This window comes from Sorex araneus, chromosome 7 (assembly GCF_027595985.1).
Source record: "Sorex araneus isolate mSorAra2 chromosome 7, mSorAra2.pri, whole genome shotgun sequence".
In the NCBI taxonomy this organism is placed as follows: domain Eukaryota; kingdom Metazoa; phylum Chordata; class Mammalia; order Eulipotyphla; family Soricidae; genus Sorex; species Sorex araneus.
Window position 1 is genome coordinate 63,521,241 of NC_073308.1, and position 13,774 is coordinate 63,535,014.

The 13,774-nt window shown below is 54.0% G+C and overlaps 1 protein-coding gene across 1 annotated transcript in view; it reads right to left on the reverse strand.

The window, feature by feature from the left end:
* ARHGAP10 (Rho GTPase activating protein 10) overlaps nucleotides 1-13,774 on the reverse strand; it is a 217,318-nt gene that overhangs the window by 130,202 nt on the left and 73,342 nt on the right. The window contains 5 exon segments of the mRNA XM_055144565.1: nucleotides 916-1,022; nucleotides 3,313-3,442; nucleotides 6,580-6,684; nucleotides 8,455-8,565; nucleotides 10,760-10,857. Coding sequence (XP_055000540.1) covers nucleotides 916-1,022; nucleotides 3,313-3,442; nucleotides 6,580-6,684; nucleotides 8,455-8,565; nucleotides 10,760-10,857 — 551 coding nt within the window.

Genomic DNA, 13,774 nt, shown 5'->3' on the forward strand with positions numbered 1-13,774 from the left:
ATTTGTGGAATATAAAGTAGCATAATACGAGACTAACACCTAAGGACAGTAGAGATAAGGGCCAGGAGGATCACGCCGTGGTTTGGAAGCCGGCCCCACCTGCTGGGGGAAAAGGCAGTTGGGATGGAGAAGGGAAGAAGGAACCACTAAGTAAATGATGGTTGGAGGGATTGCCTGGGATGGGAGATGTGTGCTGGAAGTAGACCAAGGACCAAACACGATGGCCTCTGAGCATCTGTATTGCAAGCCATAATGCCCAAAATTAGAGAGAGAGTAAGAAGGATTGAACCTGCCCCGGAGGCAGGGAGTGGGGGTGACGGTGGGACACCGGGAACAATGGTGGTGGAAAATGGGCACTGGGGGCGGGATGGGTGCTCAAGCACTGTGTGACTGAAATGCAATCATGCAAGTTTGTAACTGCATCTCCTGGTGATCCAATAAAACTTCTTTAAATAAACAAAGTGTCCGTTTCATCACCATCTAGCAATGGGGGGGGGGGGGGGGCGGGGGGGAGTCCATTATCCTTTGTTCAAGGTTTTTCTAGACTTTGCCCTGATGCTGTCCCAGCCTGGGAATGCTGGATTTTGGGGGGGAGGGACAGCTCCCACACACTCCAGCGTCTCAGCTCCCCTTTTCAGCCTTTTCTTTCCCAAAAGGACGATGGCTTGTCTGGTCACGGACTTGACACAGGGAAGCAGCAAGTGGCCATTCTGGGCTATGAAAGCTTCGGACCCCCTTGGCACCTGACTGCAGGGCCTCAGCAGCTGCCAGAACCGTCTGAACGCGAGGCCCAGCCCGTCAGCTGCCTCTAGCGACACTGGGTCCTACCCCGAGAGGCAAACACGGACTCGACTTTCCACCCGGGCCCACAGGCAGACACCGTGTCCCACACACGCACACAGTACAAGCACTTACGAGCTTGCCCCCCGACCGGTGCTCGAACGGGATGATGTTGAACTTCTTCGCGGCCTTCCGGTACATGCAGTAGTGCTTCACCCAGCTGGATCCAAACGGGGCGGGTCCTTAACCAGAAACACAGCCTGTGACCATGTCTCCCGCTCAGTCCAACACGATTTACCTCAGAAACGTAAAGGGGCGGGTATGATGAGCCCCAGGTCACGTTCCTGAGAGCCAAGACGCAGCCAGGCAACGAGGCCAAGATTCTGTGAAGCGAATCACCATTCCGCTGTCTCCCGGGGGAAGCAGATCCGAGACGAGATCTAAGGCTTCCGGTTAACCCAGAGTGTTGGGTCAAGACACACTTTTCTGGGCTGGAGGGAGAGTACAGCGGGCTGGACACTTGCCTTGCACCCGGCTGACCCAGGTCTGATCCCTGACACCCCCTGGGGTACCTGAGTCCATAAGGAATGATCCCTGAGCACTGAGTCAGGAGTCAGCCCTGAGCACCACCAGGTGTGGCCCCAAGCCCAATTCAAATAAATCAAAAAATGTTTTAAACAAGCACACTCTTCAAACTGTTTGCTTGCTTGACCCACGTTATCTGCCCATTATGTTTCGTGCATTCCCAGGTGGTAAGGAACTCACGGGCAATGTAAGAGTCCCATTTAGTCTATACGGCTATTCTGCTTTTTATATTTTGGTTTTGGGGCCACACGCAGCGGTGCTCCGGGCTCACGGAACCATAAGCAGTGCCAGGGACCGAACCCGGCTGAGCCACGGTTAAGAGCCTGGACATCAGTGCTCTCTCCCCGGCCCCAGTGTGTGATGCTTCTGGATCCAAGCCCAACCCCGCAGAAAGGACAAAAGTGCAGAATCCAAGGCAGGAAAAATTCCATCGAAATGGCATCCTGGGGCTCCAGGTCCACTTGGCGCTCCAGACCCTCTCGGGGTCCTTGCTGGGCAGTTTAGAACAGAAGCATTAAGGGGGCAGCTGCGGCGGTGAGAGGCACAGGGCCACTCTGCAGGGGCGCGGCCCGGGCAGGTGGGAAGGGAGGAAGAGAATCAGGGCGAGCCAGTGACCCTCCCTGCCCGCGAGGAGGAAGCAATGCTGGACAGATGCTGGACAGAGAACCGCTGTGTCTGGGAAACCGAGACCCAGCCTTGGCGAGTCTGGGGCTGCCCTGAGGTTCCTGGTCAGGCTGGGCCAGGGCAGGCGCCGCCCACGAGCTCAGGCAAGGGCGCCCCGGGAGTCCGTGAGACAGGGGGCCCCCGTCCAGAGCTGCTGCTCCCCAGGCAGCGGGCAGAGGAGCCCAGCTTGGCGGGGACAGACAGAGGTGAGGGGGGACCGAAAGCCCATGGCTGGGTCTCTGCACCCCACCCCCGGCCTCCCAGAAATACCGGGAGGACCCCCAAGCACTGAGACAAGAGAAGGCCCCCGAAAAGTGCCAATGTGGCTCTCCCCCAAAAATAGCCCTGTAGCACCGTCATACCATTGTTCATCAATTTTCTCGAGCCGGCACCAGTAACGTCTCCATTGTGAGACTTGTTGTTACTGTTTTGGGCATATCGAATACGCCACAGGTAGCTTGCCAGGCTCTGCCGTGCGGGCGGGATACTCTCAGTAGCTTGCCGGGCTCTTCGAACGGGACGGAGGAATCGAACCCGGGTGGGCCGTGTGCAAGGCAAATGCCCTACCCGCTGTGCTATCGCTCCAGTCCCAAGAAGTAAACAAAGCAAAAATGAATCGATCGCTTTTGAGGTTAAAAGGAAGGAGGAAGGTTGGGGGATGTGTAGGGCAGCGTGTGTGACTGTGAAGTCACCCTTCGGTGTCCGTGGATGTGAAATGTGGGAGTGTAACGGTGTGAATGTGAGTGAGTGTGTGACGCAGTGTGTGGGCCCACATGCATGTCTGGCTTTTGTGAGCGAGTACAGGTCTGTGAGAGCACACGTCTGTCTGTGTGTTGGTGTGTACGCCCGCTGTGTGTCTAGAGGAGAGCTTAGAGCGAATGTGTACGCGTGTCTGTGTGTGAGTACACGAGCGTGTACCTACGTCTGTGTGTGCGCGGCGTGTCAGCAGTCAAGACGAGGAGAGAGGAGGAAAGGTAAGCTACAAGATCGCCCAGCACCCAGCCTGACACCAAAAGAGGCGCAGAATCTGGAGGTGTGGCCCGAAAGGGGGGTGCTCAGTGCTCCTTCTAGGGTGGGAAGCCGGGCTCCCCCACACGCCCGAGGTGCCGTCGCAGATATGGGGGCAGAGCAATGCCCCGGGGCACCCGGGGGAGATGGGGTCCATGGTACAAACAAGGCACATTACGTGGGGCAGATGGGGCAGGCAGAGCGGATGGGGTGGGGGCGAGTGGGGTCCCGGGGCAGCTGGGGCGGATGGGGGGGGGGGGGGGGCACGGCGCTTACTTTTCTCCTGCACGTACAGGTAGCCCTCGGCCGTGAACTGGCTGGCACGCTTGTGGTCCTTGGGGTTCTGCCGGATCTTATTCATCAACTCCTCCACTTCGGACCTCGTGCCTTCGAAACGATTCCGCGTCTGAAATGAATTTGTTTTTTTTTTTTTTAAACGAACGTTAGACGTTTTAAATTCTCTTGTATCTCTCTCTTTTTTTTTTTTTTTTTTTTTTTTTGCTTTTTTTGGGTCACACCCAGCGATGCTCAGGGGTTACTCCTGGCCTTGCATTCAGGAATTACTCCTGGCGTGCCTGGGGGACCATATGGGATGCCGGGGATTGAACCCGGGTCGGCCGCGTGCAAGGCAAACGCCCTACCCGCTGTGCTATCGCTCCGGCCCCCTCTTGTATCTCTTTGAAGCTGCAGACCAAGGGCTGGAGCCGTAACGGAGCAGGGAGGGTGCTTGCCGTGCCAGTGGACCGACCCGGGTTCCATCCTGGCATCCCCAGGGTCCCCTGAGGTCCAGCAGGAGGGATTCAGCACAGAGCCAGGACGAAGCCCGGAGAGTGGCCGGGGGTGGCCCAGAAACAGAAAGAGGAAAAGGCCCGTATGCAGGCGTTTCCCAACCAAAATATTATAAGAGAGTCACGAGTGAAGTGGTACGGAGGAGGACGGGACAGCCTGCGGGGTGGGCGCCGCCAGGGGAGCGGTGGACACTGGGGGCCACAGGAAGGAAAGGAGGTGAGCTGGGGCCTGGCCAGGGGAAGGCCACTAAGCCCTGCTCGGGGTAACAGTGACAGTGGCAGCACTTCCTACATCTGTCCCAACCGACCTCTGGTCCCCTCTGCCGGGACTACTGTGCAGAGCAAGAGAACGGAGAGGTGACGAGAAGCCAACAGAAGCTGGGCTGGGCCTTTCCTTCAGCACCTTCCAGAACCTTCTAGACTCTTCCTCGCTCTCTGGCCTGCGTCTCTCTCCCACGTCACAAAGCAGCAGCTGTGACGCGCGTCCTTGGAGGCCGCTGTCCCCTGAGCCCCTCAGAACCTGAAGCCCTGCGGCTGGAGCCTCAGCACAGGGGGCAGGGCACTGGCCTTGCATGCAGCGACCCGGGTTCAAGTCCCAGCACCCCAAAGAGACGCCCCACGAGCCCCGCTAGGAGTGAGCCCCGAGTGCAGAGCCAGGAGTCAGCCCTGAGCACCCCCAGCCGTGGCCCTAACACCATGAACAGGAAGCACCTGGGAAACTCAAGGCTGCGTCCCAGGGAACTGCCCAGGTCACGAGCCCGACCCCAGGTGGAGGGGCGAGGAGAATACCGTCCACCCGCCGGAGACAAAGCGCGTTTCCAAGGCCCGGGAGGAAGCTGACCGTGTCCAGAGCCCGCAGCCCAGCACCCCACGATGCACAGAGACACCCCCTCCCCACTCACCCACAATTCAGCAACAATCAAGGCCGAAACCTGCTTGGGGGACGCTGGGGGGCTCGAAGAGGAAACACAGTGGCCGGCATGCCTCCTCTCTGCCCGGCCATAAGCGGGACACTGGCACGCGCCTCCCCAACCCCGCCTAGACGGACCCCTACACCCAAGACCCCCAGAAAACGCGCAAACTCACAGCACCTCCAGCAGCTGCGAGAACGGGCCGGGACAGGAAAGGAACGACAGGGGCCGGTCTGGGAGGGGCAGGGACGGCGGGGCCGGGAGTGGCCGCGCACAGGGCACAGGCTCTGCCTCAGCCCCGCCAGCCACCCAGCCGCCAGCCGGGGGTCCCCAAGCCCAAACAGCAGCAGCCCGTAGTTAATACACCAGCGAGAGAGAAAACATGGGGCGCCATTCACAAGCCCCGAGTCTAAGCCAGGAGTCCGTCTGTCCGTCTGTCTGCTCCAGCCGCTGAGGATTCAGAACTGGAGGACAAACAGATCTCTACCCAGGGGAGATCCTAAAAGTTCTCACCTGGAGGCAAGACGTGACAAAGACACGAGGTGTCCTCCGTGATGTAAACAGGCCGAGAGCCAACACTATTTGTTTGTTTATTTATTTATTTTCTTTTTGGGTCACACCTGGCGATGCACAGGGGTCACTCCTGGCTCTACACTCAGGAATCACTCCTGGCGGTGCTCAGGGGACTGCATGGGATGCTGGGAATCGAACCCGGAGTCGGCCGCATGCAAGGCAAACGCCCTACCCGCTGTGCTATTGCTCCAGCCCCTATTTATTTATTTATTTATTTATTTATTTATTTATTGCTCTTCGGGTCACACCCAACACACTCAGGGGCTCCTCCTGGCTCTGCACTCAGGAATTACTCCTGGCGGTGCTTGGGGGGCCATATGGGGCTCCAGGGATTGAACTTGCGTCCGCCGCATGCAAGGCAAATGCCCTACCCCCTGTGCTATTGCTCCAGTCCCCAGCCAACACACTTTAAGCCTGGTGCTGCATGTCCCCAGAGATGGGGGCAGGGTGTCTGAGCAGTGTAAAAAGTATAAAAAGCAGGGCCAGAACAATAGTACAGTGGGTAGGGCATTTGTCTTGCTGCAGCCGACCTGGGTTCGATCCCCGGCATCCCATATGGTTCCCTCAAGACCACCAAGAGTATCTCCTGAGTGCAGAGCCAGGAGGAACCCCTGAACATCGCTGGGTGTGAGCCAAAAAGAAAAAATAAATAAAGTATAAAAAACAAAACAAACTGTGAAATCGTGACAATGAAAACATACAGGGGGACCTCTGAAAAGGAGAAAAATGACAGAAAAGTTCATTTTTTCAAGGGGCCAGAGGGAAAGCACAGCAGGTAGGGCACTTGCCTTGCACGCAGCGGATCCAGGTTCTATCCCCGATATCCCCTATGGTCCCCCATGTCCCACCAGGAGTGATTCCTGAGTGCAAAGCCAGGAGTAAGCCCTGAGCATCATAGGATATGGCCCTAAACACCAAAACAAATTTTAGAAAACTATCTTGAAACTATCTGACAGATAGTACAGCGGGCAAGGCACTTGCCACCTGAGTTTGATCTCCAGCATCGTAATTCCTGAGTATAGAGTCAAGAATAACCCCAAAGTTTAACTTCAAAAAAAAAAAAAATTCACTTTTCCAGAGCACCACTAGGTGGCGACCGTGCCGCCTCCAGGGGGCCGGAGGGTGCGCAGTGCGTCACACTGACCAGGAGGTGGCAGCACAGCATAAGCCGCTGAGCTCAGCCCCAGCTGGGGACGCCTGAGGAGCAAAGTCCCCACAGGCGCAGGGACATCTCTGAAACCACCCCTGGCCCGAAAGCCTCGGCTCCTTACGTTCTGAATGTTGATCTGGAGCTCCATCTTGTAGTGATTGAAGTCTTTGGCAAGCTCATGGCCCTGATGGTAGAAAGTAAACATTCCCTGGAAAAACGACAGCATCTGAGACGGAGAAAAAGGGACCGAGTTAGCACCAAACACCAGCCTGGCCAGGAGTGCAGGTAACAGAGTAGCAATCGCAGTAGTAACAGTAACAACCGCGCAGACAGTTAAAGCACTAACGGTGGTGCTGACAGTAGCAACAACAATGGTACTGAGAGTTACAATAGTAACAATAGTGCTATGTCGATAACTTCTAAAATCCAACCAATTTACTGGAACCCATTAAAACTGAGGTAACATGAGATTTCTCCCCTCGTGCAGCAGGGTCCATAGTCCCTTTGTCAGCCCGAAAAAGCTCTAATTTAACCATTTTCCCCTTCCAGATTGAAGGTGGTGATATCTCTAGAGGACTGGCACAATGGTATATAGTAACAATGGTATGCAAGAGTAACAATGCTGCTGGCAATAACAATAGTAACAATGTACTCAATAGTAATAGAGAGTAGCAATAGTAGTAACAATGGTGCTGGCAGTAACCATTGTAACAATGGTACCTAGAGTAAGGATAGTAACAATGGTGGCAGTAATAAATAGTACCTAGAATAACGGTAGTAGCAACAATGGTGCTGGCAGTAACAATGGTACCCAGAGTAACAACAGTAATGGCACAATAGTCCTGACAATAATGATAGTAATGACAGCTAGTATCTAGCTCCTCTCATCACCTTGCAGTTCTTTTTTAAAGAAAATAGCTCAAGACACACACACACACACAAAAAAAAAAAAAAAAAAAAATCTCGGAACCCAGCAGCTTGCTGCAGAGATCTCTCCCGACCCTGTCACTGTCACTGTCATCCCATTGCTCATCGATTTGTTCGAGCGGGCACCAGTAATGTCTCTCATTGAGAGACTTACTATTTTTGGCATATCCAATACGCACAGGCAGCTTGCCAGGCTCTGCCTCTCGGGCTCGATACTCTCGGTAGCTTGCCGGGCTCTCCGAGAGGGGCGGAGGAATCGAACTCGGGTGGGCCGCGTGAAAGGCGAACGCCCAACTGCTGTGCTATCACTCCAGCCGCTAATTATTAAAATTTTAGAATTCCTAGAGCGCGCGGCCACGAGAGCTATCCATAACAAGCAACACAAAACAAACCTTCCAGCACTGCCTTTTCAGCAGGTCTGAGTGGTGGCGGGACTGGGCGGGGGTTACTGGGGTACTGGGCGCTTTGCTGGTGGGGAATGTGCACTGATGAAGGGGCGGGTGATTGATCACTGTGTGGCTGAAGCTCAAACATGAAAGCTTGGTAACTGTGTCTCATGGTGAATCAATAAAAAGGGGGGAAAGAAAAAAAAAGAAAATAGCTCAAATGCATTAAACCGGCTCCCATTACTGCACGTCCGTCAAGCGGTCTTCATGGCCATGACAGCGCGGCCACCCAGTTCCGCCAAGAGCCCAGTCACGGGCCAGCGGCCGGCTCTGTGCCCCCGCCCAGACGTGGCCGTGGCCTGGTGCGGGGAAGCCAGACGCACGAGGCCCAAACCCTGTCACGGGGCAGGCCAGGTCCCAGAGCCGCTCACACCCGCGGCCACCAGCCTCCCCAGGGCGAGGGGAAGCTCTGGCTGGCTGAAAGGCAGAGTGTGGGGGGAGGGGGAAGGGGAGGGGCAGGGGGAGGCTGGGATGACTGGTGTGAGGGCAGCTGATGGCCCCTGCCATGAAGGCGGGACGCTGCTGGGTGGGTCTCTGGGCCCGCAGCCCTGCGACAAGCAGCCCTGAGCAGCCATGCACACTGCGCACCCCTTCCCGCCTCCCCCCTGCACCGCCACACTCACCGGCTCCACGAACTCGAACTTCTTCCTCTCCTGGATCTCCTGCAGCTTGCACACGTACTCCAGCGACAGCTCGTAGAAGTGCTGCCGGTTCTGCTCCACCTGGATGTCGGCCTGGGGGGTCAGAGGTCGGGGGGGGGGGCGGTGAGGCCACAGTCCCGGCTGGGTCAGGACCGTGAGGGGTTTCTGGGCACACAGGTGTGGTGTGGAACAGCCTGAGCTGACCTACCCGGGGCTGGGCGGGGGCCGGACACCCCAACCCCAGCCAAACCCTGTCACCCCCGACCCAGCTGCCTCTTCCAAGCACTCTTTGGGTTTTCCGTTTGTTTGCTTTGCTCTTTGGGGTCACGTCCGGGGATGCTCAGGGGCACTCCTGGCTCTGTGCTCGGAGTCACTCCTGCCTCTGTGCTCTGTGCTCGGGGGGGAGGGGTCATTCCTGGCTCTGTGCTCTGTGCTTGGGGGTACTCCTGCCTCTGTGCTCAGGGCTCACTCCTGCCTCTGTACTCGGGGGTTGCTCCTGGCTCTGTGCTCTGGGGCGACTCCTGGTTCTGTGCTCAGGGCTTACTCCTGGTTCTGTGCTCTGGGCTTACTCCTGGTTCTGTGCTCTGTGTGCTAGGGGGTACTCCTGCCTCTGTGCTCAGGGCTCACTCCTGCCTCTGTACTCGGGGGTTGCTCCTGGCTCTGTGCTCTGGGGCCACTCCTGGTTCTGTGCTCAGGGCTTACTCCTGGTTCTGTGCTCTGGGCTTACTCCTGGTTCTGTGCTCTGTGTGCTAGGGGGTACTCCTGCCTCTGTGCTCAGGGGTCACTCCTGGCTCTGTACTCTGTGCTTGGGGGTACTCCTGCCTCTGTGCTCAGGGGTCACTCCTGGCTCTGTATTCTGTGCTTGGGGGTACTCCTGCCTCTGTGCTCGGGGGTCACTCCTGTCTCTGCTCTGCCCTCGGGGGTCACTCCTGGTGGGTCCAGGGACTGGTTGGGTAGCAGAGCTCAAACCCCGGCCGGTCATGCAAGGCGAGCACCTCCCTGTGCGTCCCCCGTCTGGCCTGTTAGGAGGGGCAGGTGGGTCTCGGTGGAGGAGGCAGGAAAGGGGGAGTCTGGATTCTGGAGGCAGCTCTGAGGGGACAGGAGAGGCAGTGACGGGGGGAGGAGCCCGGGATCCAGGAAGGGGGGAGGGGGGCTGAGCAGGGGACACGGAAGGCCCCGAGTCCTGACACAGGAACAGCGCGCAGAGCAGAGGTGGAGACGGGGCTGGGAAAGCACCAGCCCGGGGGCAGGTGGGAGAAGGTTCGGGATTAGAGGCAGAAGCCCCCCAGCACTGCCAGGCAGCCCCCGCGAGCCCAGGTGCTAGGGACAAGGGAGACAGACAGCTGGGGACGCCCAATGGCGGGGAAGGGGGGTGCCGGGGTCTCAGGGTCTGCCAGTCTGCTAAGTACAGACCCCAGTGGGGCAGAAGGAGGGGAGGGGCAGGGGAGGGGGAAACGGAGGGGTGAGGTGGATGCTGATGGACAGAAAAGAGGAGAGAAGGGGGAGGAAGGGGAGAGGAGTGAAGGGAGAGAAGGGGAGGGGAGAGCAGGGGAGGGCAAAGGAGGTGAAAGGAGGTGTGGGGTGGAAGGAGAGGAAAGGAGAGGAAAGGAGAGAAGGGGAGTGGAGGGGAGGGGAAGGGAGGGAAGGGGAGGGGAGGGGAGGTGTGGGGTGGAAGAAGAGGAAAGGAGAGAAGGGAATGGAGGGAAGGGAATGGAGGGAAGGGGAGGGGAAGGGAGGGGAGGGAGGAGGGGAGGGGAGGGGAAGGAAGGAGGGGAGGGAGGGGAGAGAAGGGAGGGGAAGGGAGAGAAAGGGAGGGACTGGGAGGGGAAGGGAGGGGAGGGGAGAGGAAGGGAGGGGAGAAGAGGGGAGGGAGGGGAGAGGAGATGCAGGGAGGGGGGAGGGGGAAGGGTGGGGAGGGGAGGGGTGGGGCTTGCAAGACTGAGGCTGATCTAACAGGAAAGCAAAAGGGTCCATGTACTTATTCAATCCAGCCACTCCCATAAGAACCTTGAAGCCGATTAATCACTGATGCCTGAAATAACACAGTCCCGACGAAAACACACTCAGCCAAGAAACTTCATACTGAAAAATCGATACCTAATCACTGAGGGCTGATGGTTCTCTGTCCTGCTCTTTCCCTAAGTCAAGATAACAATACCTGCTCACTCTTTCACATTTTCCCATCTCCATAACCCAAGGTGTTTCCCAAAAACACACCTTTCAAAAAAAAAAAAAGACATGCGCCAGTTTTAGAACCCAGCTGGCAGAGCAGCAACACAAATGATACCTCTTGTAAATGTGAGTCTTTCTTTTTCGCAGACAAGTTCAAATGCTTATCAATTAGGCTGTAGTTCTTTTCTGTCTCTTTGTCAAATTTCTTTTTCTCTTCCTGCAAAGAGAGAGACAGACAGACAGAAACAGGATTAAACAGAAGGGAAAAAAACGAAGGCACAATTAATCCCTTAAGATGTCCAAACCATAACCACACCCTACACACACACACACACACACACACACACATATACTTTCTCTCTCACACACTCACACATAAAATATCTGCAAATAAGACAAAACGCCATCAAGGGAGATGAAGCTATCTGCAAACTCAGACTCTGCTGCTGGGGTGGTGCTGGGACCCTGAGCCCCGTGTCTGCAGCTGCGGGGATTGTGTTACTGCCCAGAGAGCTTCCTGCGCTAAACTACGCATTTTGGAGGGAGCATTTCAGAGGGAGCATTTCAGAGGGAGCATTTCAGAGGGAGCATTTTGGAGGGAGCATGCATTCAAGGGGCGGTAGGTAACGCACAATGCCGGGTTTCTTTCCTTCAACAATGACAAACACACACACACACACACACACACACACACACACACGAATGATTTATACATGCAGACACTCACTCTAAGCAGAGTGGCCTGAGAGAGGGGGCGGCTCTACCAGGAAAAAACTAAGTACGATGAAGATGTTTGATGTTCTCTTTCTATGAAGCAGCATATCGCAACAAGGGCATCCGGCCTGGGGAGTGTGTCATCGCAGTACACAAGGAAGAAAGCTGCAATAAAAGCAGCCGACGAGGGCAGGTACGCAGATAACCGTGAACCGCAGGCGGGAGACGTGTACGTACAGCTCTGGGGCTCTGCACGCCCCGTCAAAGGCACCACGCCCTCGATTCATTTTTCCTGGCGCAGCTAAAAACTGCAACGAATTTGAAATGCTGGCAACCATGGGGAGGGGGAGAGGGAAGGGGTCCTGTGCATTCAGCACGCATGTGTACATGCACGTGCTCGCACACCCGTGTGTGTGTGTGTGTGTGTGTGTGTGTGTGTGTGTGTGTGTGTGTGTAACGTGAGTAAGCCCAAAGAAATTCTGTTTACAGGTTAAATATGACTCAGGACAAGTCAGTGTATACACACATGCCAAAAAGTAACAAAAAAAAATAACTATTACTTAAAACCAGCTATTCGGTGCCAGAGAGACAGCACCGCGAATAGCACGCTTCTCTTGCATGCCGTCAACCTGGGTTCAGTCCCATGTGCCAGAGCACTGCAGGGATGGCCCCTGAGCACAGAGCCAGGAGTAAGCTCTGAGCATCGCTAGGTGTGGTCTCATAAAACAAAGAAACTAAACAAAACAATAATTTAAAAAAATTAAAAACCAAAAAAATAATAAAAATAATAATTTAAACATAATTTAAAATAATTTAAAAAACTAAATAAAACAAAAATTAAAAAGTCAAATAATACTATATAAATGACAGGCACAACTTATATGCTTAAAAATAAACCTAGGGGCTGGAGCGATAGCACAGCGGGTAGGGCGTTTGCCTTGCACGCGGCCAACCGGGTTCAATTCCCAGCATCCCATATGGTCCCCGAGCACCGCCAAGACAATTTCCTGAGTGTAGAGCCAGGAGTAACCCCTGTGCATCGCTGGGTGTGACCCAAAAAGCAATAAATAAATAAATAAACCTAGATCAGATTTTTTTCTTTTTAACACATTAGAAGCAATCTGCATTTAGATTACATAACGGAGTGTGTTTTCAAGATCACAAGGTAAAAAACAAAAGCCAATAGGACTTATATAATTGGTTAACTACTTGGAAATAAAAAACCAGATCTCATATCAAAATTAATTCCAGATGGGCTGAAAGTCATAAGAAAAAAATGAAGCCTTGAAAAAAATGGTTATTTTTATTAAATCTCAGAAGAGAAGGGCCTTCTAAACAAAAGAAGTGATGTAAGAAGACTCAGAACTAGGAATCAGAAAATACACAAAGACTATCAATAAAGCCAAGGGGCTTGCAAACGGAAAAGAAAGAAAGAAAGAAAGAAAGAAAGAAAGAAAGAAAGAAAGAAAGAAAGAAAGAAAGAAAGAAAGAAAGAAAGAAAGAAAGAAAGAGAGAGAGAGAGAGAGAGGGAGGGAGGGAGGGAGGAGGGAGGAAAGAAGAAGAGGAAGAAGAAGGAAGGAAGAGAGGAAGGAAGGAAGGAAGGAAGGAAGGAAGGAAGGAAGGAAGGAAGAAGGAAGGAAGGAAGGAAGGAGAAGGAAGGAAGGAAGGAAGGAAGGAAGGAAGGAAGGAAGGAAGGAAGGAAGGAAGGAAGGAAGGAAGGAAGGAAGGAAGGAAGGAAGGAAGGAAGGAAGAAAAGAGAGAGACTTTATTTTTTAGGGGGAGGGTCACGCCTGGCGGTGCTCAGGGGGCCTCGGGGGCTGGGGTCAAACCAGGGCCTCCCACCACGAAGTACGGGCTCTGAGCTCCTGACCTATCTTCCTGACCAGAAGCAAATATTCTTTTTAATTTTATTTTTATAAAGTTGTTTGCGATGATTTATTACATTTAATATTGCAACACCAATCCCACACCATTACATCTCCACACCACCGTATTTCAAATGTTTCCACCCCAAACCCCAAACCCTGCCTCCAAAGCAGGGCCTAAATAATTTATTTTGTATTGCTTGCTATGAATAAGAAGCTAAAAATGACCCAAAAAAGTTTCCTTGGAGGAAAGTGTGTGAAGATTGTTGTATTTCACTCTGCGGCCATTAAGCCCTTATATAAGAGATTACTGACACGCTGTTAAACAGAGCCTTGTGTGTTGATATATATATATATATATTTTTCTCCTCAAGCCCAGAACTACTGACACAAAAATATTCCTAATTTAAGCATCTTCTTGCTAAAGCCCCACACCAGTATTTCCAAGGAAGAATGAATAAACACATAAGAAACATTCAAGCAAGTCTGAACACAACTCTGAATCTTATCATTTCCTAAGAGGTCCCGGGGGTTCCGAGAGATAATACAGC